General features: G+C 40.6%; 1 protein-coding gene across 1 annotated transcript; it reads left to right on the top strand.

Annotated features, from left to right (window-relative positions):
• The first annotated feature begins 2,583 nt into the window (after nt 1–2,583).
• DNAJC25 (DnaJ heat shock protein family (Hsp40) member C25) lies at nt 2,584–22,853 on the top strand. Its single transcript, XM_060014331.1, has 4 exons — nt 2,584–3,005; nt 15,351–15,503; nt 17,588–18,058; nt 19,422–22,853. The coding sequence occupies exons 1-4, from the start codon at nt 2,673–2,675 to the stop codon at nt 19,542–19,544; spliced, it is 1,080 nt and encodes a 359-aa protein (XP_059870314.1). The 5' UTR covers nt 2,584–2,672; the 3' UTR covers nt 19,545–22,853.
• Nucleotides 22,854–25,477: the final 2,624 nt, after the last annotated feature.

Here is a 25,477-nt window from a genome sequence, read left to right as displayed (position 1 = left end):
AAGTCACATTCACTGGTACCAGAGGTTAGGACTTGAACATATCTTTTTGGGGAGACACAATTCGACCCACAACAGGAGTCATCATCAATGTGGTGGCAAAGAAAACTGATGCCACACAGAGAAATCTGCACAGAGACCTGTTTACTTGAGGAAAAAAAAAAAGTCCCCGTTTCCTTTTCCAACCTTGCAGTGTGCTTCAAGCACCCTCTACTGGCAGAGTTTAACATCCAGCCAGCTGGCAACAGGCAAATGCAGTCTGCAGAGTGCCGTTCCCTGGGGCAAGGGATGATGGGCTTTGCAGCTCAGAGGCAATAAATTCATAACAGCCACGGACTAAAGTTCTGTCTGCTTTGAAGTGAGCCTTCCCTACGTTAGTTTTAGCTTGACTACGGAGCTCCAAATCGGCTCTGGGACTAAAACCTGGGAAGGGAAGAGTCCAAAGAGAGGAGATGCTTAGGCTAGGTCTGGTAGGTTATAGCAGGTTGGAAGGCCTTGAAGTGGAAGAGGGATGATATTTTAGGGAGAGGGACCAGTATGGGCAGAAGCAAAGCATGGGAGACCCTAGGTTGTTATGGAATTCTGAAAGCCACGTTAAGGTATTTGAACTCTAATCTGAGGGTGAAGTTGGGTAAGAGTAACATGACCAAATTTGTAATGTAGAAAATTTCCTTTATCTCCAGGCAGCATGGGAACTCCTTCTGTTTGGGAAGGAGAGCCCTGAACAGGCAGCAATGAGCTTCTATAGGAGGAGTGTGCACAAAGGAAGTGGACTGGGAAACCTGCATAGCTGAAGAACCTCATGGGAGACAAGGTTCAATGAGAATCGTCAAATGTTTCAAGTATGGAAACAACATGATCTGATGTGGAGATGGCTGGCATCTCAAAACACAACACGTATCAATGAATGCATCATCTTACACTGTAAGTTTGTGTTCCTTATTTCAGGAATGGCACCTGATTTCCTAATCTAGAAACCTTAGCGTCATCAGGACTCAGTGCTCTCCTTCACTCCTCCACAACCAATCATTAAATACTACCCATTTTGCTTCATAAATGCGTCTCAACTTTTCTCCATTCTCAATGCTACTACCTTGAAACACACCTGTAGCAACTCTACTTGGACTCTTATAACTGTCTCATAACGGTCTTCCTGATATCTCCCAGCTCGTTTTCTCAGGCAGAGTAATTGTTCTGAAATGCAAATCTTAAGGTGTCACTTTATTACTTAAAAACTCTACGCTGGCTCTCCATTGCTCTTAGGATAAATAGCAATTTCTTCAACATGGAACAAAATGACCCCTCATAATCTGGCTTTTTCCAGTTTCATCCCCTCCACTCCTCATCCCCCAGCTCCACCCCCATCCCAGCCATATGGATTGTCTTTTTTTTTTTTTTTTTGCTGTACGCGGGCCTCTCACTGTTGTGGCCTCTCCCGTTGCGGAGCACAGGCTCCGGACGCGCAGGCCCAGCGGCCATGGCTCATGGGCCCAGCCGCTCAGCCGTGGGATCTTCCCAGACCGGGGCACAAACCCGCGTCCCCTGCATCGGCAGGTGGACTCTCAACCACTGCGCCACCAGGGAAGCCCCATACTATATTTTTAACTTTATTTTGTTCCATTTTCTTAAAAGAATTTATTATTTCTTAAAGTTTATTTGCTTGTTTATTGTCTGTCATCCTCCACCAGCTCCTTGAGATTAAGAACCTTGTCTACCTTGCTCACCACTATGTCCTCAGAGCCTACAACACTGTCTAGTTCATAGTAAAGACTCAAGAAATATTTACTGAGTGAATGATAGAAACAACTTTTTTTGAGGTAAAGTTCTTCATGTTGCTATAGAGTCCCATGCAATATTTTGGACATAATATACTAAAAAAATGTTTATCTGAAATTCAGATTTAACTGAGCGACTTGCATCTTTTCTGGCAGCCGTACCCCCAGAACACATTTGAGGATACGTGGATACATTTTTGATCGTCACGACTGAGGTGGTGGTACTATTGGCATCTAGTGTGTAGAGGCCAGAGATGCTGTTAAACATCGTACGATGCATAGGACAGTCCCTACAAGGAAAAGAATTATCCAGGCCAAATGTCAATAGTGCGGAGGCTAAGAAACCCGGAACTAGATGGCCATGAACTTTAAGGCAGAGAGCGCCTAGAATCTCTAAGTTAAACTTCCTTTTGGAAAGGGAGAATGGAGTTAGTGAGACGGAGTCGGGGCTGAGACCCAGCTTTAAAACCCTGGGCACACATCTTGAGGCTGATAACCAGAGGGCAAGAGGGCCAGACTACCAACCAATGGCAACAAACGAAGTCATGATGCCTAAAAGACTGCCTGGGAAGGGCACTGTGGACAGTAAAGCACTCTGCATACACTGGTTAAGTGCACCTCAGACACAGAGACATCCTTTAGGTCCGTCCACCTGAGGACAAATCCTCTGGCCGCTGGGACTAGGAACGCGTTCACAGACATAGCGGAAGCAGCCGGGCGGCTGAGGCGTCCTGCTGCTCCCCTAGCAACGGTCGTGACGGAAGTGGCTGAAGCAGCCGCGCCCGGTGCGCCTGCGCGGAGGCGCCGCGTGCTGACGTGGATCTGGGTCCAGCAGCCCACCCGGGCGCGCGGTGGAGTGCCGGGGTGCGGCTGGGCTAGGGGAGCCGTGGCCCAGCCGGCATGGCGACGCCGATCGCTCCGCGCCGGGGAGCCGGCGCTACCGGCCGGGGCTGGTTGGTGCTGCTGCCGCCCCTGCTGCTGGCGGTGCTGCTGCCGCGGCCCGCGGCGGCCCTGGTGGAAGGGCTCTACTGCGGCACGCGGGACTGCTACGAGGTGCTGGGGGTGAGCCGCACGGCGGGCAAGGCGGAGATCGCGCGGGCCTACCGCCAGCTGGCTCGGCGCTACCACCCCGACCGCTACCGGCCAGAGCCCGGCGACGAGGGCCCCGGACGGACGCCGCAGAGCGCTGAGGAGGCCTTCCTGCTGGTGGCCACCGCCTACGAGACTCTTAAGGTAAGCCTGGGGGCGCGGATGGGCTGCGAGGACCCGCTGGCGAAGCGAGCGGCGTGGCCCCTTCGGCCCCTGGCCCGTGGAGCGAGCCTCCCTGTGACTCCGGCGCCGGGCGCGACCACCGCCACCACCCTTAGGATGCTCGCGCTTCCCCACGTGAGAGAGCGCATACGGCCCACTGACAAAGATGGGAACCCCCTCGGTCTTGGAGGGCAGCCAGCCCCCTCCTTTCTGTTACAGTCTTTTTTATGCAAAGCTTTGGGCTTCTTACGACTTAGTGAAAATGTTTTAATAATGTGCAGCTCACTCTCGGAAAGCAGGGTGATTATTATTACCAAGATCTGTGATAGAACACAGGAAAGGGCTCCAGTGACAGTGAGATCGCCCGAATTTGAGTCGACAGAAACTTGGTTTCTGGGGATGGTATTAATTGTGACATTTAGCTTGGGTTTAAGGATGTAGAAAAATACTAAGAAGAACAACGGATGTTTGACTCCGGCTCTGAACACCCCTGTATGACCTTGGATAGTGACTTAATAGGTCAGAGTACCTGTTTCTTCATAGGCACAATTAAGGCCATGATGCCTGCTCCACGGGTTGTTATGAGGTTAAATGATGAATGAGAAACCCCCTATACAGGACCTGCAAATAGGTGCTTAATGACTTGGGTTTCAAGACTGAGAATTTCTAGTAGGAAATATTTTGTGAGTATATGTGTAGTCGTTTGCCAAAGGTTTTATTGAGTCTTGTGGGGATGGGGAGATTTAGCCTGATCCTGTTTTCTTTTACTGCTGGGAAAAGCAAACCATAAGAAATCACTAAGTACAAAACATATTTGGTGGAAGTGTTACTGCTTCAAGGGCCCCATCATGCTAATGCAACAGCAGTTGCAGTTGTAGGGTACTTTTTTCTAGCTTTTTTTTTCTTTTCTTTTTGAGGCAGAGTTTTCCATGTTGCTGTATCGTCTGCTTTTAGTGACTACTTTGAGTGGGTATGCTATAATTTAACCATGCATTATTTTTCCAGGTTAGATTTCCAGAGCTGAAAATACTGAGTCAAGGAGTTAATGGCTTACTTTCCAGAGCAGTTTGGATAATATGGAGTCATAAAATTCACTAAATTCTCACCAGCATTGGTGAGATTGTAATTTTTATTGGCAGTTAACTGAGGAATGGGGGTTTTGGGAAAGTGCTGAGGCCAGAGGGCTTGGTTGCCTATTATTTGGGATAGACAGTGATTGAGCAAAGACTTCAGAAAGATGGGAAAGAACTTCATTCAAGGCAGCCCAGCATGTGAAGCTCCAGTCTGCTTTTCTGCCGTGAGGAAAGATAGTGGTCCAGACGGGCATCCAGAAGGCCTGCCACTGGTCCTCCAAAGCCCTCGTGGCACAAGAGGGAGCACTGGGCAGGTGGAGAACTTCCAGAAGAGAGGCAGCAGAAACAGTGGCAACTGTTCCCTTCTGCTGGGGTTGGAGATGGGGAGATTTGGCATGAAAATGGTGAGCATGATAGTAAGAAGTTTGAAAAAAAAGTGCCAAGAAATGGAGACTATAGAAAATCTGGCTGGGAGGAATCCCAGGACTCTAAATATTCTTGCCATTTTCTCGAAGAGACAAATTCAGAGGCTGAACTGGCTGTAATGGTTGCCTCTGAATGCTGCTACGAGTTTAGCACTGATTTGTCAGCTAATAAAAAGCTCAATAAAATAATGTGTCCACTCAAGAACAAGGAACTTTGAGGCAGTTAAAAACTAGTATGTCTGGAGAAAGTAACACTAACTCTTGATTGGGACAGGTCTGCGGTAGCTGCACATGCCTCCAAACAGGAAACTAGAATTGTAGTTGCGCTGATGGAGAGTGGGAGAGAGTGTTCTATAGCTTCCCCAACCCCACTCGTTATTACTGCAGGAGAACGGAAATTATCTGTGAGAGAAAAGGGGTGTCTGGGCTTGGTTTGGACCCATGGAAATCAGACTTAGTTGGGCTCTATGAAAACTCCCATGTTAAATTTATAGAGATAGATAGGGGTTCCACTTCCAAGTGGAACACCTTCAGAAACTTTTTAAAAAACTTCATTGAAGATGCTCTCTCCTGGAATAAGGAAGAGGACTTTGACTTGCCATGTGTGGAAGAAGTTATTAAAGACAAACAGGGTGGTCTGATTTTATTGCTGTCATAATGGAGAATTGTGAGAAGGTTGCCGGAAGATATCATTTCTGGGTAATGCAGAGATCTGATAAACTGGGGTCATCCCCTTGAGGCAACAGGGATGCAACCACTGTTTTGCTTGGATTATATCCACAGACTGGAAAGAGGGCCTGTGAGGGATAAGAGGTCCACCTGGCCTTTACTACGAGCAGGTCAGATAGAATAGTGGGAGAAGCTGATAAGTTCCAGTGGCTCTGGAATGAAGACGAGCCGCAGAAGCCTACCTGAAATTCCATATATCATCTCATGGGGGCAGCAACTGCAGACATGGGACCGCATTTCATTTCTATTTGCTCTTTTTGTTATACACTATATATTTCTCCATAAAGAATAGCAATAAACCCTGTGAGAGCTGAAAAGGAGGGAGGGCCTTGGGAAGACTGTGTCCTCCTTCACAGCCATGTTCAGTTATTGCTGGCATATGAAGGGAAAAGTTGATTCTATATTTGCTTTGTAGAATGCCCAGGTAGATTCCATCTCTGGAACAGTGTATCTAACAGAAATTGTTTCTTTTGTGAAATCTGAAATAAATTAGTTGTAAATTCATTGGAGCCAGGAGGAGCCTTTTTTCTCTCCCCATAATTTTTTGATAACCTTCTTAATTTCTTATTCTTGGTCTGTTCAAGTCTCTTAGCATTTTTAACATGTATAATATAAAAAGCTATATTATATCCTCATTATAATCTTACAATGGTGTTCCATCAAAACTTATAACAACCAAGCATCTCTGAATAACCAAAATGAGAATTATATTTGTGTAAGATATAGTGGATTTATGACTCTGAAGTTGTCTTGGTTAAATAAATGCCTCTTTGAGAGAGAGTTTTTTTAAATGGAAATTGTTAAAAAATAAGGATACTGACATGATTTAAATGCAGTTGGTCAGACAAGGAGATATTATCACAGTTGGTCATTGTTTTCATAGCAACAGAGATTCTACCTGTGAATAGAGAGATTGAGAAAAACCAGAAAAAGAAGGACGGGTAATAATGGAAGGCAAAGGGACCTGTCAGATGCTTTTACCAAGTCATGCTTAGTTCATGTTCTCAAATAACTTAAAACCTCTAGATCTCAGCAGGACTTGAAACCATTATGATTTCACACACTGCTTTATATTTGTTTCATAATATGAGTTAAGCCGGTGAAATAACTATTTAGTGTATTTGACTACTGGGGATTCAGGGACACATGGACTTTGGAAGTTAAGTAAACAGACTCTCACGCGCTGTGTCAACATTGGATCTTTTTATGTGGATATAGCACTTATCACACTGCACTGTAAATCCTGAGTAGCCCTTCTCCCCTCTCCACTGAACTTCATTTTTGCATGTATATCCATGGCACCTAGCACAGTGTCTGGCACATAGATAATGAATGCTTGTAAAATAAAAACTCCTATCTGGAGATAGATTCAGATAGGATGGAAATCGAAAGTGGATTTCTGGCGTTTTGACATTGTTATGTGAAGCCTACTTTGGCATTTTACCCGAAATTAATTGTAGTCTTAAAGAGTGGTACAGATAAAGTAGATTGGATGGGTATGAATGAAAAATTCCTGCATGAGAGAAAAATTATACTTCTGTTTTTAAGGAGAAATTATTTTCTCAGGGTTTTAGAGAACATTAATTATTTTTGATATAGATACAAACTGGATGAATTAGATAAAATGAGAAGGATGGCATAGAAATCAGCAGATGAGGGAACAGGTGGTAAGGACGCACTTAGAAAAACTGCAATTGGTAGAAAATGGTAGAGTTTGAGAGCATTTTGCAAGATCGTGAGAGAAGAACATAGAAAAGGTCTTGGAGGTATTACTGGCGTGCAGGTTATCTGATAAATTGAAGGGATGTGTAGAGAGAGCCTTGTGCTCCTCCAGCCTTGTCTTGGCAGGAAAGTCACAGGAACACGTCAGTTTCTTTTTGCCAGTCTGGTTGATGTGGCAGGGCTTTAGCACTTAAGAATGATTTGACAAAAAGGGGAGTATGAACTTCCTGCCCTGTTAGGGTTACTGTTTATTGTTCTCCCTTTGTATATTCGCTTAACCCTTTCTCTCACTGGTACTGACATAGATGCTGGGGGAGGAGACCATAACAATGAAAAAGGCACAGTTCCTGCCTTTAAGCTTTTAATATAAGAAGGATACAGATACTTATTGTTTGGTTATTATTTATCTAAGTTATATAATAAAAACGTGTAGCTTATATTGCAGCACTGAGAGAACACAATTATTTCTTCTCAGGGGATTGGAGAAGAATGCACTCTTTGATCTGGATCTAGAACAGTCCCCAAGGTTGACTGTGGAGGGACATTTCTGGTAGAGACAAGTCTTGATCCACGAAAACGTGGAGTCATGAGTGTGCAAGGCTGGTTCCGGGAATGAGATGTAGGATCACTTCTATTATGCTTTTCCCAGGGACTCTTCGTTCTGGAGGAAAAAAATTAACTGCACTTATCGGTATTACTATTTTTCTTTTCCAGCATCGATCCAGATTTTAGTCAGTCCTTCATAATAATTGGGTATTCATAAAACTAATAGAAATGATGTAAATTTCTATCACAGTTGTGAGGCTGATACACAGGCAAGTCAAGTCAGCTTGATGGCAGATAATTTTCATTTCACGTGCCAACTGTAATTGGTCTCGACTCCATGTAACACTTGTAAATTTGGGGGCCTTGTCTGGGTTTAGTGGAAAAGATGACATGTTAAACTGTCCTCCCATGGGCCCAGAAGAAGGGTGTGGTACCTTATGTGCCACATTTGCTATTTCTGCTGTGAACCCATAAGTGTTTTTCATTTTTTACTCATCCCTTAAAATTTCACCTGTTCTTCCCTACTTATGGCCAAGGTTGATCATACACCAGATGTGTTTAAATCTAGTGCTGTGACTACCTGACACATGATGGTATCAACAACCCATCAGAGCTTTTTTGAGTAACACAAAAACTACTGAGTTGATATAATTCTAGCCAGAAACTAAGCACTTGATGTTTTAATTTTGCTTGTGCAAATTTCTCATGGGTAAACAGAATATACTGAGATAGTCACAGCACAAAGACCCTTACTGTATTTTTAGAGACTGTAGGGGATCTACTGTTTCTAGGTTAGAAGCCTGTCAGGTGCATGGTAGGGAGAATGTTTCAGGAGACTGGAAATAGTTTGGGATCGACCCTTTAAGCTGTGTTCAGGCATGTGAACCTGATGTATTGAAGAGTTACCAGAGGTTTTAAAGTGCATAAGTAACACAATCTGATGTTTGTTTCAGAAAGAAAGTTCTGGGAACAACATGGAAGATGGGTTGGGGAAGGCAGGAAGGTATTCTTGGCTGAACTCATTTTATTTCCGTCTTAGTCTTCTGGAATCTCATCATTCCTCTTTGGTAACTTAAGAATCTCTTATTTGGTTCATTTCTCATTCCTTAATTTTGCTTCTTTTAAAGCTACGGTCACATTTTTCTTCTTTCCTCATTGTTGGCTATCCTTACTTCCTCGTCCCCCTTTCATTTAAACTGTCATAGACTGACATGTGCATCAGCACACGTTCTGGAGCTGTTCTTCCTAAGATGAATAGTGATGCTCTAAGCATCAGATCAGAGGGCTGCTCTTCCTTTTGGAACTATTTGTGGCATTTGATGTTGACCACGTAGTTCTTTAAGCTGTTCTCCCTTGACTCCCTTCATGTAATTCTCTCCCCTTTCTCCAAGCTTTCTAGCCATTTCTTTTAGTCTGTATTTTTTTTTCTCTGCCTTCACCGTAAACATTGCATTTCCTTAGAGTCCTGTCCTTTGGGGACTCTTCTTTTTATTTTCTAAGCTCGTCCTGATGAAACTCAACTACATCCTTGACAACCCTGAAATCCGTGTATTCTCTAGGTTCATATTTTTCAATTGTCTCTCATTTGTAGCACAGGTACCCAAAATTACACATGAAACTAATCCTGTTTTCTTTGTTAAAGCATAAATTTTAAAAGAGGTTGACTCTTGTACAAATACAAAATAAACACGTGTCAAAGATTTTATTTAACTCATTAATTAATGAGGGAACCAGTAAGATATTAAAACTGGTTCAAAAGAGAAAAAGTGCCACACAGTTTACAGTCAAGACAAGGAGTGCTGAAATGCCTGTAATACTGGTCAATATGACAAGGCAGTTATCAGTTGCCTTAATTCCACTGGTCACAATTTGTCTTTTTGTGAATAAGAATTATTTGCATTACTTCCAGGTTTCCACAAGTTACTTCTTTCTCTACAAAGTTAAAATAGACTTTTCAAAGACAAATAAAGGCACACCCCTCCTACAGGAAAAGATAATCCTTGGAGGCTCCAGACACTGAAAAGCTATCCAGTAATTTTCTTTCCTCCCCATTTCAAAATCTTCCACAATTTTCCCCTGCATCTTCTCCACACTTGCTGTCCTCTTCCTTTATTCTTAGAATAACATGGTTCACACAGTGACTATAATTAGAAACATCAGTATCATGCTTAACATGATTGATTCCTGTACCCCTTTAATCACTAAGTCCTATTTGTTCTATTTCTTGGTCTCTAAAATCTGTTTCTCCCTCATTCCTTTCTTTACAATACTGTCAGAGTTATCGTCCAAAAATATATACTTCTACTCAATGCTATTTATTTTTCTCATACTTGAAAACATGTTATGTTTGAATAGCACAGACAGTAACACCCTAACACTTTAGCATGGCATATAAGATCCCCTGTGGTTCTTATCCAAACCTGTCTTCCTGGCCACATTTACTACTCCTTTCTTCCCTAAACTTCCCCAGTGCTTAAGCTTCACTGAATCTGTTCTCTACACTGATGCTTCTGTACCTTAACACTTGCTGTTCCCCTTGCCTGGAACAAATTTTACCACATCTTACGTGCTTTTCAGGATCTAGCACTCATTTCACGTCTTCTGTGAATCCCATTACCAGTGTTCTCAGGCACAGTTAGTCCTTAGTACATTGAATTGTGCTCTTCTTGCTTGCTAGATTCTTCTTGTAGATGGGAGAGTTATTGAGGCCAGGTCCTTAATTTATTTGTTTTTTTATCCTCCTTTGTGCTCAGCACATGGCTTAAGGCCCTGCATAACTATTTTCTGAACTGAAAATAACTAAGGCTTTTTAAAGCTCAGGTAACCACGTAGATGGCGATACCGTTAACTGAGACACAGGAGCAGATTTGGGTTTTGAGCATGTTGAATTTGAGATATTTATGTTACATTTAGGAAATGTTCAGGAGGTATCTGAAAATAGTAGGAGCAGGGAAAACAGATCTGAGTGTCACTCGTATATGATATATAGGTGATACTGCAAATGATGGAAGTTGCTATAACCACATGTAGACTGAGAAGAGAAGACGTAGAAGATAGTTGCACGAGTGGCTGGTGGGTAGGGAACAGGAAGAGAAATGAAAACTCAGAGCAGTTAACTTTCTTCCTCTTTAGTAGGGTGTAATGGCCTGGAAAAAAATTTAGGGGAACAGATGTTATTTTTTTAAAGGATCATTTGTATGTGTATTTCTCTTAAAAACAGGATTACTATATATATTTAAGAATGAACAAACGATTACTATATTTTCATATATTATTGATTCTTGGCCTTTGCCATCCTAAATGGTTTCTATTATTTGTATAATCGAAGATTTTTAATGTGAACCTGGCTGCAATATCTAATTATTGCAATTTATGTTTATTGAAACCAAACAATTCATTATTTCTTTCAAGGACAAGAACATAATATATTTTTGCCTCTGGGGAGGGGGGAATGATCATTTTCATAAGAGAAGGAAGGGTTCAGTGCTTTCTTTGCTTGTGGGTTTCCTCTTGTTCACTTTTGATCTAGATATTGGTGGTTATGTTCCAGTCCTCCTGCATATGCCCAAGAGGATTGGGAGTGGAGTGGACACCAGCAGAAGCACCATTTTTTCCTGTAGAGATTAGAAACAAGGAGCTTATTGCCCTGCTTGTCAAGGCTCAGGACAGAGAGGAGGAAGAAACAAGTATAAAGGTTTTGGTTTTGGAAAGAAGTTGGAATCTCCTGACCCTGGGACCTTAAGATCCACAAAATTGCTGAAAGAAAAAGTACTACCTTATTGAAAGGTAAGATATTACACTGTTTTAAGGTTTAAGCTATTTTAGCCACATTAGCGTATCTTCATAAGCTATGAAATCAAGCAGTCATTTCTGCCAAGCCCAAGTTTTTGTGGCCTAATCACCCGTCTCGCCTTCCTTGTGAGACGGAGACCTGTGTGGCTGGAGAGATGTCTAGAGTAAGGGAGAGCCTTTACAAAATTTCATTCAGTTTTGAAATGATATTTATTGAATGCCAGGCACTGTGCTAGGCCTTGGATATACAGAGATTAAGGAATCACCCTACTTGCCGTCTAGAAGTTCTCATTCAAGGAAAAGAAAAAAACTGATGATTACAATGTGATAAGTGCTATAATAAATAGGTAATAAGTGTAATAAGAGTGGTCTAAATCTGTCTGCTAATGTTTATGTTCTAAAGGATTAATAGGAGCGCATGAGGTTGGAAGAAAGGCACGGGCATTTGAGTTAAAGTGAATTATCTGTTCAGTCATAGATATAAAAGAGCATGCTGTACTTGAAGAACACACCAAATTCCAGAAATTGCTATCTGAATGTTTGCTATGGGCAAAAGAAGGGAGAGTGATAAGATGTTTCTTAAGTAGGTAAGTTTGGGTCAGTTATGGAGGCCTTGTTGCATGACAAGGAAAATTGAACTTGCCTTACTAGACACTGGGAAGCATTGGACAGAACAAACAAAAAAACTGTGAGGCTACTTTAGTCCCAAGATGGGTAGGAAAAATATATATATATGGTATTAAAAATAAAAATATGTAAGAATGTACGTGAAACTCTCTAATTGGGTCCCAGTCTGTCTTTTCTTTTTTGCTAATATTCCTGGTATCCTGTGTTCATATTAGGTTGATTCTAAACTTAGTAGGCTACTGAAGAGTAGGACTTTGACTTAGATTGTTGAGAATCCCTAACTCTTCAATTTGTGCCAACCTTGAACAACCTTGTAAAGTGTATTATGCATGCCTCAGCCTAAAATCCATTTTCTTCATTCTGGAGAGAAAGCTTTAAACACATTAAAGAAAGAAGACTGTGGCTGAATAAACGCTGTAACAAGGAGATCGCAGACCTTCTTGTCTCTAATCATGACCAAAACAGGGTCATGAAATTATGGTGGCCCCAAGGAAAAGAAAACCATTCTAAGAGAAGTCAGACTTGACCCTGAAACCTTTTACAGGGATGAGGTAGTTTGAGGACTCATTATAGAGGGCCCTGAATAGACCCTACAGGCTCTGGTTACAGTAGAGAGGCTAGACATAAGGTATAAATTTTGGAGTTGCTGGTACTGGAGCATTAGCTGACCATCCTGTTAAATGAAGCTCTGTCACAAATCTAGGGACCAGTGAGAAGATGGTGACTCTGGGGGAAGATATGGGTGAAAAGCTTGAAGAAGGATATCTGCATTCTGTGGACTGTGACCTTCACTAAGATAAGAGAACAAACGAGAGAACAGCCACTAGACGCATGACGTTCACAGAGCAGATTTCAGTGACACTCACAGATCTTGCTGTATACTTCAACCAGGAGGAGTACAGACAGTCAGAATGGGCAATGGACTGTGCAGAGATAGTGATGCTGGAGGACTGTAGGAATCTCATCTCAGGGGGGCAGTTAGTTTCAAAACTACTTGTAATCTAGTTGGAGCAAGGAGAAGAATCGTGTTTGAAGAAATACATTTCAAAAAGCATCTGCCAAGATTGGGAGGCTGAGTATAAAAGGCAACGAATTCAGGCCAGAAGCAGAGCATATCTATAAAATTAGCCAAAAGGGCAAAAAAATGGAGGGAGAATGGAAAAATTCTCAAAGGATGTCTTGAAGTACTCAGAATGAAATACATCAAGGGACATAGGCTTTAGTCTTCAGAGCTATCTGTATGACCTGTAACGTTTTACCCTCTTTCGGTTAGAAACTCTAGAATATGATGATGGCTTATAGGAGGAATGGACTGACAGTTGAGGCGTGTGGCACGCAGCTGGCGGGATCTCAGTTCCCCTACCAGGGATTGAACCCAGGCCACGGCAGTGAAAGCCTGGAATCCTAACCAGTAGGCCACCAGGGAACTCCCGAGAAAATCTTTTCTAATGGAAGAGAACATACAAGGAGTGAATTTGAAAATAATATCAGCCTGAGCTCAGCTTTCCTTATATAATAGATGATTCGCATATTGGCCCTCCATACAGTGCCATGGAATAGACTTTAAATATATTTACATCTAATTATACTAGATACTACTTCACCTAGCTTCAAATTCTAGTCAGAGGTAAAAAATATTTTGAATGTAATGAGCGTAAGAACTGTTACTGAGGGCTTCCCTGGTGGCGCAGTGGTTAAGAATCCGCCTGCCAATGCAGGGGACACGGGTTCGAGCCCTGGTCCGGGAATATCCCACATGCCGCGGAGCAACTAAGCCTGTGCTCCACAACTACTGAGCCTGTGAGCCACAACTACCGAAGCCCGCATGCCACAACTACTGAAGCCCGCGCACCGAGAGCCCATGCTCTGCAACAAGAGAAGCCACCGCGATGAGAAGCCTGCGCACTGCAACGAAGAGTAGCCCCCGCTCGCCATAACTAGAGAAAGCCTGCGCGCAGCAACAAAGACCCAACGGAGCCAAACATAAAACTAAAATAAATTAAAAATAAATAAATTTATTTTTTAAAAAAAAGGAACTGTTACTGAGAATGTGCTCATTCAAATTCAGAATTCTTAATAGAAAATATATAATGATATTAATGGGTACAGGAAAGATTTATCGTTAGCAAACTTCTTATTTTAAATCTAAGAAACAGCATATTGGAGGACTCGGGAGGAGGCCCTGAACAGACCCCAGCGCCTCTGTGGTGACAAAGCACTAAGTGCAGATTTTGAAATGTTGAGCTAATAATCTGCAACTTTATGTATGTTGAATAATTAATTTATCATAGAAAGAAATCATCTAGGTTAAAGAAAGATTTTTTTTCATAATGGTTTATGTTGTATTCACTTATACAGAGTAAAGAATTTGCTGTAGTTTTAGTCTTTAACACTTTTTTGGAAACAAGACAAGCTGAAAAATAGGTTTCCTGTGGGCTTAAAAAAAAAAAAGCAAATCATAACCTAGTTTGGTAGCTTTTCAACCTATGTATCTCAGTAAAAGATTGGCGTTTATACCTTTTAGAAACTGGTTAAAATTAGAGAAGGTTTTAAGAAATGCTTTATTTGTGACCATTTGAGCAGCATTTCAGAATGCTATAATTTTTTCAACATGTTTGCATGACTAAGAAAGAGCGATATATTACCTTATTTATGAACTGGGCTGTGAAAATGTGTTATAATAGTGAATACTCCATATTTTTAACCTGTTTTTGTATACTGTATGTCATCTGATGTACAAAATAACCCTGTAAAATTAGTAGGGCAGCTATTAATATCTCTAAGTTACAAGTGAAGAAGAGTGAGGCTCAGAGAGGCTAAAATTTTTGCCTGATATCACAAAGCTAGACTTTGACCATTATACTGCATCGATGTCTCAATGTTTCCTTGGGATGAGCATAATTCAATTTTGAGGGCATAGACTGGTTTTGTCTACTTTTTTGTTGTTTCAATCATTGCTTTCAAAAGAAAACCTTCTATACAAGGTTGGGAAATGATTGTGAATATATACAACAGAGATAAACATTCTTTTTTTTCTATCAACAGTTACTGAGAGTAGGTGTCAACACGCTTTTAAATTATAAGAACACGGCGACATCCTTATTAGCACCACAGCACTGGCTAAAAAGGCATGGTTCATTGCTACTGAAGTGTTTTTATTTTTTCCAGGAGGACTAATACTCCTCAAGAATTTGAGGAAATTTTTTTATTATGCTTTATACCTAGTATTAAAGTTCTGGAAACAAATTTGTGTGTCCCTTTGAGGAATTATGGGAAATTTTTTGATTTTAAGTTTGTTCTTTTATTCAGATTGATTACATAATTACAAAATTCTAGATTTGACTTTAACAGATTATTAACTAAGACCATTTTATGAGCTGTCCTATGAAACTGGATATCTTGTTATTTTACAGGATGAAGAAACTCGAAAAGATTATGATTACATGCTGGATCACCCAGAAGAGTACTACAGCCATTACTACCACTACTACAGCAGGCGCTTAGCCCCTAAAGTGGATGTGAGAGTTGTGATCTTGGTCAGTGTGTGTGCTATTTCAGTGTTTCAGGTGTGTATTGACGGATGTGTGTATCTACGTGCATGTGCAGGAGTGCACATTGGCTAGTGCTAGTCGTTAAAACTGAACTAGAAGTACCTTTTTGTAGAATTTTACTTCCAGGTGAGATTAATTTTTTATATTAGAAAAATATTTATTTAACCAATTGATAACATTGGAATCTTTGTTGGCAGGCAATCTAAGAAATCATGAATGTCATTATATAACCGTCAAAACCAAACAAACAAACAAGTCAGATCTTTTTCTCTTTTACCCCCTCTAGAGTATTTTCCATATAACAGCCAGAGTGAATGCCAACTAGACCATATCATTTACAGGTGACCCTTGAACAACATGGGTTGGAACTGCAGTGGTCCACTTACACACGGATTCTTTTCACTAACTGCAGTGCCGACCCGCAGCAGTGCACCTTCTGAGGTTGGCTGAATCGGAGGATAGGGAGGAGCCGTGCATACAGACGGCCAACCATATGCTGCACTCAGACTCTGCACGGGGTGGTGCCCCCCCCTGCATTGTTCGAGGACCAAACTACCTTCATAGGACTTTTCAGTGATTTCCCATTAAACTTGGGGAAAATTCCAAACTCCTTAATATGGCCTAACAAGTCCTGGCACCTACCTGCCAAATGCCAGGAGTGTAGAGCTTGCCATCATTGTAACAAACAAAAATGTCTCACACATTTCCACATGACGGCTAAGGGCACTCCTGCTCAGTATGAGAACCACTGAAATAGACTAAAAGTGCTACAGTAACTTTTTATGTTGTTTTAAAATATCACAGAAATACAAGTTTAGCCTGAAATGAGTTTTCCCTACTATTATTCCTCAACTAACCACACCTATCATATCCTCCTTTAGAAGAAAAAAGAAAGCCAAGTGACTAGAATGAAGCAATTTGCTAGTTTCAGAATTACTTCTCCAGTTTAATTCCCAGAAATGAAATTCAATCGATATGACAAAAGAATTCCTATTGAAAACTAAAGCTGTATATATATATATATATATATATATATATATATATATATATATATATATACTTTTTTTTTTTTTTTTTCCCGTACACGGGCCTCTCACCGCTGTGGCCTCTCCTGCTGCGGAGCACAGGCTCCGGACGCGCAGGCTCAGCGGCCATGGCTCATGGGCCCAGCCGCTCCGCGGCATGTGGGATTCCACCCGGACCGGGGCACGAACCCGTGCTCCCTGCATCGGCAGCGGACTCTCAACCACTGCACCACCAGGGAAGCCCTAAAGCTGTATATTTTAAACGTATCAGCTTTTGTAGTGTTGCCTTTTCAACAGGGAGAGGAAGGGCAACTTTACTTTTCTGTTTTAGATAATGTAATACCCTAATCACTTTTTTTTTTGCTATTCCTAATAGATTGCTACTATAATATTTCAGGATATTATTGGTACAACTGCTGTATTTATTCAGTAAAATAGCTGAAATGTGTGGCGATACTATATGAGGAGTAGGACTTTTTCTGATAATAAAACCCTTTGTGGTTGAATATATTTATGAAGTGACTTAATGTCTTCCTGTCCAAATAAGTAAAGAGTTCAAACATATTTGAATCTTTCAGTTCAGAATGTGACGAGTGTTACTGTGGTATGTGCAGATGGTTTAGAGTTGCCCGAGTCTATACCCAGGGATTGTTTGAAAGAAACTCCTCACCAGCTAGTTTTACCATTCGATTCTTCCTCCAGTAAGTAGACTGCAATCTTAAAAAAAAATAGAAGAAGAGGGATTTCTTAATTGTGATCTAGGGAAGAGTCAAATGGTAAAGATGTGAAATCAACAGGTGTGATGTGATTCCAACGATCCATCCTCTGATCCTGGGTGTCTCCTGTAGAGAATCGGTGGCTTTTTGGCTCAGCTCAGGGCTTATCTGACTTATCAGGGCTGGAGATCCCGTGTCCACATGGGCATTATTCAACTGTATCTTCAACTTACAGAGTAAGATTTTTGAGGTCCCTGTTTTTAATCAGAATAGGTTTTGGCGGCCGGCGGGGGGGTTGTGTTCACCAAGGTGAATTTTGTAATAAAAATGACCCAGTTTTCTTTGTTAAATATTCTAGTTTTTCAGCTGGTGGAACAGCTACAACAAGGCAATCAGCTACCTGGCCACGGTGCCCAAGTACCGTATCCAAGCCATGGAGATTGCCAAGCAGCAGGGATTGCTGAGAAAAGCCAAAGAGAAGGGCAGAAACAAAAAGTCCAAAGAGGAAATTCGCGACGAGGAGGAGAACATCATAAAGAACATTATAAAAAGTAAAATAGATATAAAGGGAGGCTATCAGAAACCCCAGTTCCGTGACCTTCTCCTGTTTCAAATTCTCTTAGCTCCCTTTCACCTGTGCTCATATATAGTCTGGTATTGCCGGTGGATCTATAATTTTAACATCAAAGGCAAAGAATATGGGGAAGAAGAAAGACTATATATCATACGTAAATCTATGAAGATGTCAAAGTCTCAGTTTGATAGTCTAGAAGATCATCAGAAAGAAACTTTTCTTAAACGGGAGCTTTGGATAAAGGAGAATTATGAGGTGAGTAATTACTGTAACCTTCCTTACCAACTTAAAACTAGGTATGTGACAAGGGATCACAGAAGTGTGCTCAAATTTCTGAAATCGAAGAGTTAAATATAGAAAGATCTTATTTTTGTTGACTGTATGACTATATTTAGTAGTGGAACAGTGGGTTTTTAACCTATAATTTGTCTTTTTAAAAGATGAACTTCAGGGCTTCTCTGGTGGCACAGTGGTTGAGAGTCCGCCTGCCGATGCAGGGGGCACGCGTTCGTGCCCCGGTCCCGGAAGATCCCACATGCCGCGGAGCGGCTGGGCCCGTGAGCCATGGCCGCTGGGCCTGCGTGTCCGGAGCTTGTGCTCCGCAACGGGAGAGGCCACGGTAGTGAGAGGCCCGCGTACCACACACAAAAAAGATGAACTTCAAATACTTTAATTTACTAATGCTAAAAATTTAAAGTATGGTCTAATTTGTTGTGTTAAACTGTACTATGAATTGCCAGAATGATTTGGCAAGTAGATATATTCAGCCTACTTATAAAGAACATATAAATGGAAGGTAACGTGGTAGCTCCTAAATTATTTGATAAGTTTTCACTTTTAAGTACTTGAAGCTGCCCACTATACAGTAAACTCTGTCATAGAGTGCTATCCTGGGCTGAATTATCATGGTATTACATGAGGTTATCTTAGTTGTTACTTCCTGAAATTTGGAAGTGAAATAATTTCTTTCTGAAATTTGATATGGCTGTGAAATTGGTTATGAAAACTTGTCCATTTAGCTTCAACTGATATACATGAAAGGTTATAGAAATGAAAGATGTTCTTTGTTCTTAACCTCTGTGGTTTATTTAACCTTCTTTGGGAACTTTAAAAATATTTTGAAAAACCAATAATTATCATTGAAGATAAAATTAGTTGTAAGTTCAATTTGGAGACAAATGTATTTATAAGGTCACTTTGTTCCTTGGTTAGGATCAACAAAACTGAAAGTCATCTGTTAAATTTACAGAGTACCACGTTAGAAAAATAAAGTGTTGACTCTTTAATATTGGACATTAGTCGTAGAGAGGAAATGTTTAAACCCTTTAAACTCAGCTTATATGATTTCAAGGAGGAAAAGAATGTATTTCCAGGTTACAGAAATCAGTGAAAAAAATTACTAGTTCTTGCACAAGTTATTCTTTTTTATTTAACATTGAACATTAAAGTGCTTAATTGCTTAGTAGTCTTAGGTGCATGGTCTTCAGAAGACAAACCAATACATTCATTGGAAACTTTTACCTAAAGTTATATTTGAAAAATATAGACATGCCATAAAGCTAATGACAAATGTTTCTCTTTGGATTGTCAAGTTAGTTTATGTTATTTATACTTACAGGTCTACAAACAAGAACAAGAAGAGGAACTAAAGAAAAGATTAGCAAATGATCCTAGATGGAAGAGATATAGGAGGTGGATGAAGAATGAAGGGCCTGGACGGTTAATGTTTGTGGATGACTGAAGATTGCTGGAATGCTACTATGCCAAACCTTAATTGTGATACTATTTTCATAACTGAATTATTTTAGAAATGTACTGACTGTTCCTCAGCAGTAACTAAAACTCCTCAAGTATTTGATTAAACAGTATAATGTAGAAATTTAAACTTTCCCTTCAAACTTTATACATAAGACATTTATGATTGTTCAATTTTTATAATCAATTTGTGGATTTTGTTAAAAGATTTGACATGAAGATTTATTAGTTGCCATTTAAAAATTTTATATGTTTGGTTAAAAAATTTGACATGAAAATTTATTAGATACCATTTAAAAATTTTACGTGTTAAGTGTTTATTCTTCAAAAGTGTTTCCTTATTTTGTTATAGTGCTACATTTTTCTGCTTTTGTGGCCTCTATTAGTTTCACAAAACATAAAAATTATAACAGCATTTAATTACATTTTTGAGTGTCTTTCTAGACACAGACTTCTTCAGCAAAACTATTCAACTATCATGTCATCTTTACGACAGTCATTATAGGTTTGATTTATGTTCAAAATATCTCTCTAGGAGAGTCTTCTGCTGGACTGTCTTTATAATATCTCCCCCCAGTCATAATATTCTTACTAAGATCAGAAACTCTCCGGGAGAGTGAATCTACCTTCATGTCCTTGTAGGATGATCTTGATTACAGTCATTATAGGACTATAACTGTATTCTCAAACACTTCTCCAGAAAGAACCTTGTAAGAAGGTCTTTTGTACCACAGTATTGTTTTTACCCCCCTTCAATTAAAAAAAAAAAGCAGAAATAGTGTCATGAAAAGTTCATATATTATGAAGTCCTTGAGTGGTGAAAAATACATTTTATGTGAGCATATTTACATGCATATAAACCAGAAAGAAGGGGTGCATGGCTGTGTGCTGTTCTATCAAACAATGAAATGTAAATGTTTTATATGTGTGAAAGTAATTCACACATAATTTGACTGAATCAAGCATGATACTGCAGCAAAGCATCGAAACACATTCATGGTAGTGAATCAATACTCCTGTTAAAAGACATATCCCAGTCCATCATAGTAATAAAACGGTTGCAATATATCACAAGTTTGTTGGTATGACATTTTAAGTCAAAGATTAACATATTGCTTTTGCATTATATAACTGTAAAAGACATAGCATAAAAGTGTAGCATAGCTATGCAGAGTCCGTTTCTATTCAAAGTAAACTAGTCCTTTCAAGAGCTCAGCTCAAATATGTGACACATACAGAGATGCAGGAGGGAAGAGTTCCATCCTTGCTAACATAGCAAAAGGCCTGAGGTGGGTTATTTAGCCTGTGAGTGAAGGCCTCAATTCCTCATTAGAAAATTAGGGGAGGAGTTTGACCAGATTATCACTAAGGCCTTTTGCAGCTCTAAAATTCTGAAATTATATAATATTTATATTTTTGTAAACTTCAGATGAAAGTGTTTTATGCATTCATTATTTTTTGGGAGGGTGGAGAAATTACAGTGCTAAATTGTAGGAAGCTGTGCTTCAAACCCCAAATGCCCAACTCTAAACCATAGGTAAATGCCTTTGAAAAGTGCTGTGGTTGCAGTCAGTAACCCCTGTCCCAGTGGAGATGTTACCACACCCGTACCACGCAACAGCATTATCACCTAAGGTTCGACGTGGGTACCATATGTTGTTATGCAGACCAGAAAGAAATGGAGGCTCTTGCCCTTCTGTTAAAATTTCAAATAAATGTATGATTAACTGTATTTCAAAAAAACCTAGTGATAAGGAAAAATAGGAGGACTGAATATGTTAGCGTTCATAAAGGTTGGCTGATAAAAACTATGTATCTTTGGATATTATTTTGCATATATGCTAGATGGCTGTATTTCTTTCTGTCTTTATATAGAAGTCTTATTTCTGGAATTGTTCCTGGCAGCCTGCTCACTTGGTAAAAGTTTGGTTGGTCTTTTGGAATCATGGTCCCTGTATGGGTGAGATGCATGGACTCTCCTTAACGGAAGGACTATGATTCTTTTCTCCCCTTCCCTCAACAAAATGGCTTTATGCTTCAAAATCCTGGAGGAAAGGAAGGGCAATTAGTTGTGTCACAAGTGTCGTTCACATATGTTGGGTATCTTTACTATCTCCATACTCTGCCAGTCCCCCACCAGAGAACCAAAAGCTTCTCCATTTCAGAAACACTTGGAGAAGAATCCTGGGTAGGGGATCCCAGAACCCCACTATAGTTAGAAAATTGCTCTTGTGCTTCATTTTAGGGCTATCACCATTTCCTCCTTGCTTGGAATTCAGGGGTTTATAGAGCATAGCTGCTTATTGCTTTCTATTATCACTTCCTATAACTGAGGTCTGTGCTAAAATTACCCTTAGGGTTACTTACATTCATGTCAGATATCCTCACAGCAGTTTCTAAAACTGACCCTTCCCTCACTGGTCTCATTTCTTTATGAATTCTCCAATTTCTACAAATCCTGGGTTGCAGTTTCATAACACATCTATCAAGTAGGGGCCATGAGTAGAATTTTAAACACTACAAGTGGTATACAGAAATTTAAAATGTTACATGAAAAAATAATTCAGTTTATAGAATTAACTATTTTAGTACTACTGAATTTATGTTTAGAAAAACAGTAGTTTTATTTACTTTGAGATTTTTTTGGACTGAAATGGCAGGAAACTTTTAACACCCACACATTGGAAATATTTCCTTGAGTAGAAGCCAACTGCTAAGCTAACATGCAGCTAGTATTATGGACCAGTGTGCCAGCCCCATACTGAAAGTTCTGTGGAAATTAAAGAGAAATAGCTTTTATTAGACATTAGTATGAACAGGTCTAGCTACTTAAAGACTTTAAATCAGAGATGGTCTCTGTTGAGTTATAATTGTGCAATTGAGGCAGATAAATGTTGGTATTGATACAAAATAGCTGTGTACGGATGAATTTCTTTTTTTTAGCTGCAGCACGCGGACTTCTTAGTTGTGACATGTGAACTCTTAGTTGCAGCATGCATGTGGGATCTAGTTCCCCAGCCAGGGATCGAACCCAGACCCCCTGCATTGGGGGCATGGAGTCTTATCCACTGGACCACCAGGGAAGGCCCCGGATGAATTATAATTAATTTTATTTAAGAAGTGTGATACTCTTCACATTTAAATATGGGCTAAGGCCAAATCTAGCCCCTGATAACTAAATAAAATTTGCTAAACAAATTTAACCTTTCTGGTTTCCTCATCTGTGAAATGAGGGGATCTTTTTATTTTTTATTTATTTATTTATTTATTTTGCGGTACGCGGGCCTCTCACTGTTGTGGCCTCTCCTGTTGCGGAGCACAGGCTCCAGACGCGCAGGCTCAGCGGCCATGGCTCACAGGCCCAGCCGCTCTGCGGCATGTGGGATCTTCCCAGACCGGGGCACGAAGCCGTGTCCCCTGCATCGGCAGGCGGACTCTCAACCACTGCGCCACCAGGGAAGCCCCAGGGGATCTTTTTAGATAATTAGGACTTAAAAATCTATAAGCCTGTGAATTTACATAGGTTTAGGGTCTGAAGGAGATTAGATTGCCTGCAACTGAGAAATGTTATGAGTATTTAAGTAAAAAGCCTATATGATTTGTCATAAACTTTAATCAGTTTCTTAACGGATTCAGAGTATCCTTGACAATTATGTATGGAGTGGATCACATAGTCTTACAGCAGTGACGTATGGGATTTCCTACAGACTCCTCCCCAGTTTCATTAGTGGATGAAGAAACTTCCTCCCATTTGACAGTGTCTCCTTTTATAACCTCAAGAAGAGGGAGTAGGATGCAGGGGAATGGCTCAGGCTTTGCAGCCAGATAGACCAAACTTTGGTTCCTGGCTCTGCAACGAATAGTTTGACTTTGGGCAGGTTAACCTCTGAACCTCATTTCTCGTCTCTAATAGTTAGTGGGGATACTAACTACTTCACAGGATTATCATGAGAATTAAATAAGATGGGATAAAATGGCGGCTAGCATATATTAATGCTTCAGAAGGAATAGGAAAGAGTCTCGTTTGTTAAAATCCATGGTAATGGAGTGTTTAGTGATGATTACAAACCCGTTGTTTCTTTATTATTTAAATAGATATTTGAACCCCTTACTTTGTGCAGAGTACTGTGCTAGAGTGAAAAAGTGATGCTCCTTAGGATTGGAATTGTGTGTCTTAAAAGCAGCCGCCTGCCCCTTGTTGTACCCTGGGGTACAAGGTGAAGCAGCTGAGATGACAACTCAGGAAAGAAAGAACTTTCAGAGCGAATAGAATAATCTGCTACTCACTAGTTCAAGGCCTATGTTTACAGAAGGGACACTTCCAGTGAGATACAGAGGCATGCCTGGAATGGCTGCTCAAAAGAACGTCAAGTAGCCCTAAGTCACACTGCCTCTCAAAGTCTCAAGCAGCCTGTAAAAATCTCTCCAGAGAAGCTGAATCCACACACCTGTTGGTGAATCTTTCACTCCTGAGTCATTAAGTTCTAAAAATAATGCAATGGGTAGAAGGAAGTGAAATGATTTTTTTTGGTACATTATACTGTGTCACATTAAATATAGTTGTTAATGTGTTTCCCTGTTTCTTTTTTAGAAAACTGAAGGTAGCAGAAACACCTTCCCATTTTATCATTATTTTTATGGAGAAGAGTGATTTAAAGCTGCTTTTCTGGAAAAATAACCTACTGTTAGTAAAAGGGTGACAAAATACATGTCAGGGGTGAAGAATTATAGATCACAACAGGGAAACAAATGAAATGTTTGTCTTTACAAGGACACTGACATTTCTCAAAAGTACTGAGACTCTTAGAAACAGTGGAAATTTATAAGTTTTTATCTTAACCAAGAAATAAATGGGTAACAAATTCTCTAAAATAATATACCGGTGACCTGTGCATTTTAGCTGGGGTGAGGAGGAAAGGATACTCTGTCCCCATGCCTCACCTTTCAGAGCTCTGGAAATAACTGCATCTGTGGGGACAGACTCTAGGCCTCCAGGTGAGCAGTGACTTCTGTTGAAAGCTAAAATGGAAGTTCTTTTCCTCCCACTTTGTGTGATACTAGGCAAGTCACTTTTCTTAGTGGGCCTTAGTTTCCTCGTCTCTAAAATTGGGAATGGACTACCTTATCTGAAGGTCTCTTTCTACCCTGAAGTTCCACGATGCAAAAATAATGGATGAGAAGACATTTTGGTGACGTATAAAGCAAAGCACAGATGTTCAGCCCTCCGTTAACAAGTGGCACCTAGCCTGCCTGTCCATGGATCACTGCAGGAGGCTGCATGCTAAAACCTGGCTGTTTCTTTCAAAGCCAGACCACTTCTCTCCAAGAAAAGCACCATCAATCATACAGCAGCAAGCAGGGTGGTGGGTGTGATCGGGCACGAAGGAGGGAGATGGGGCACACTCCTAGACCTTTTCTGCTACCTCATGGCTGACACACAAGTATCTCCTTGGGTGTTTCCTCACCGTGGGCAACCCCGAAGCCCCCTTTTCTAACTAGAGATCATTTCATTTCTTCAGCTACCATTATAGGTTGTGCAGATGTCTCCCACATCAACATCTGCCACTAAACATTTTCAGCAGCCTAGAGGCACGAAGCAGTACAGTTGAAGACTGACTTTCTCCTAAGCCAAACTCATCCTTATTCTTCGCTCCTACCTTCAAACCTAGTCCTGTTTCCTAATTTCTGTTACAGGCATCAGATCTCACCTATTCTCTGCTTCAGAAGCCTCTGCCCACTTTCCTTTGCATTTCGTAACTACAATGAAGTCCTACTGATTTAGTCTCTTGAATTTGTTCTCCGTCCCACCTTCACAGTCCCTAATCCAGCCACTCCACCAAAAAGACAAAACTACTATTGAAGTCATCTTGTCTCCCCAGCTTCAGTTCATTTTCTATCCTAAAATGTCTTACCACGTGG

This window comes from Delphinus delphis, chromosome 6 (genome assembly GCF_949987515.2).
Source record: "Delphinus delphis chromosome 6, mDelDel1.2, whole genome shotgun sequence".
Taxonomy (NCBI): domain Eukaryota; kingdom Metazoa; phylum Chordata; class Mammalia; order Artiodactyla; family Delphinidae; genus Delphinus; species Delphinus delphis.
The sequence above is the reverse complement of the archived record's forward strand: the minus strand, read 5'-3'. Positions and strand labels throughout refer to the sequence as shown.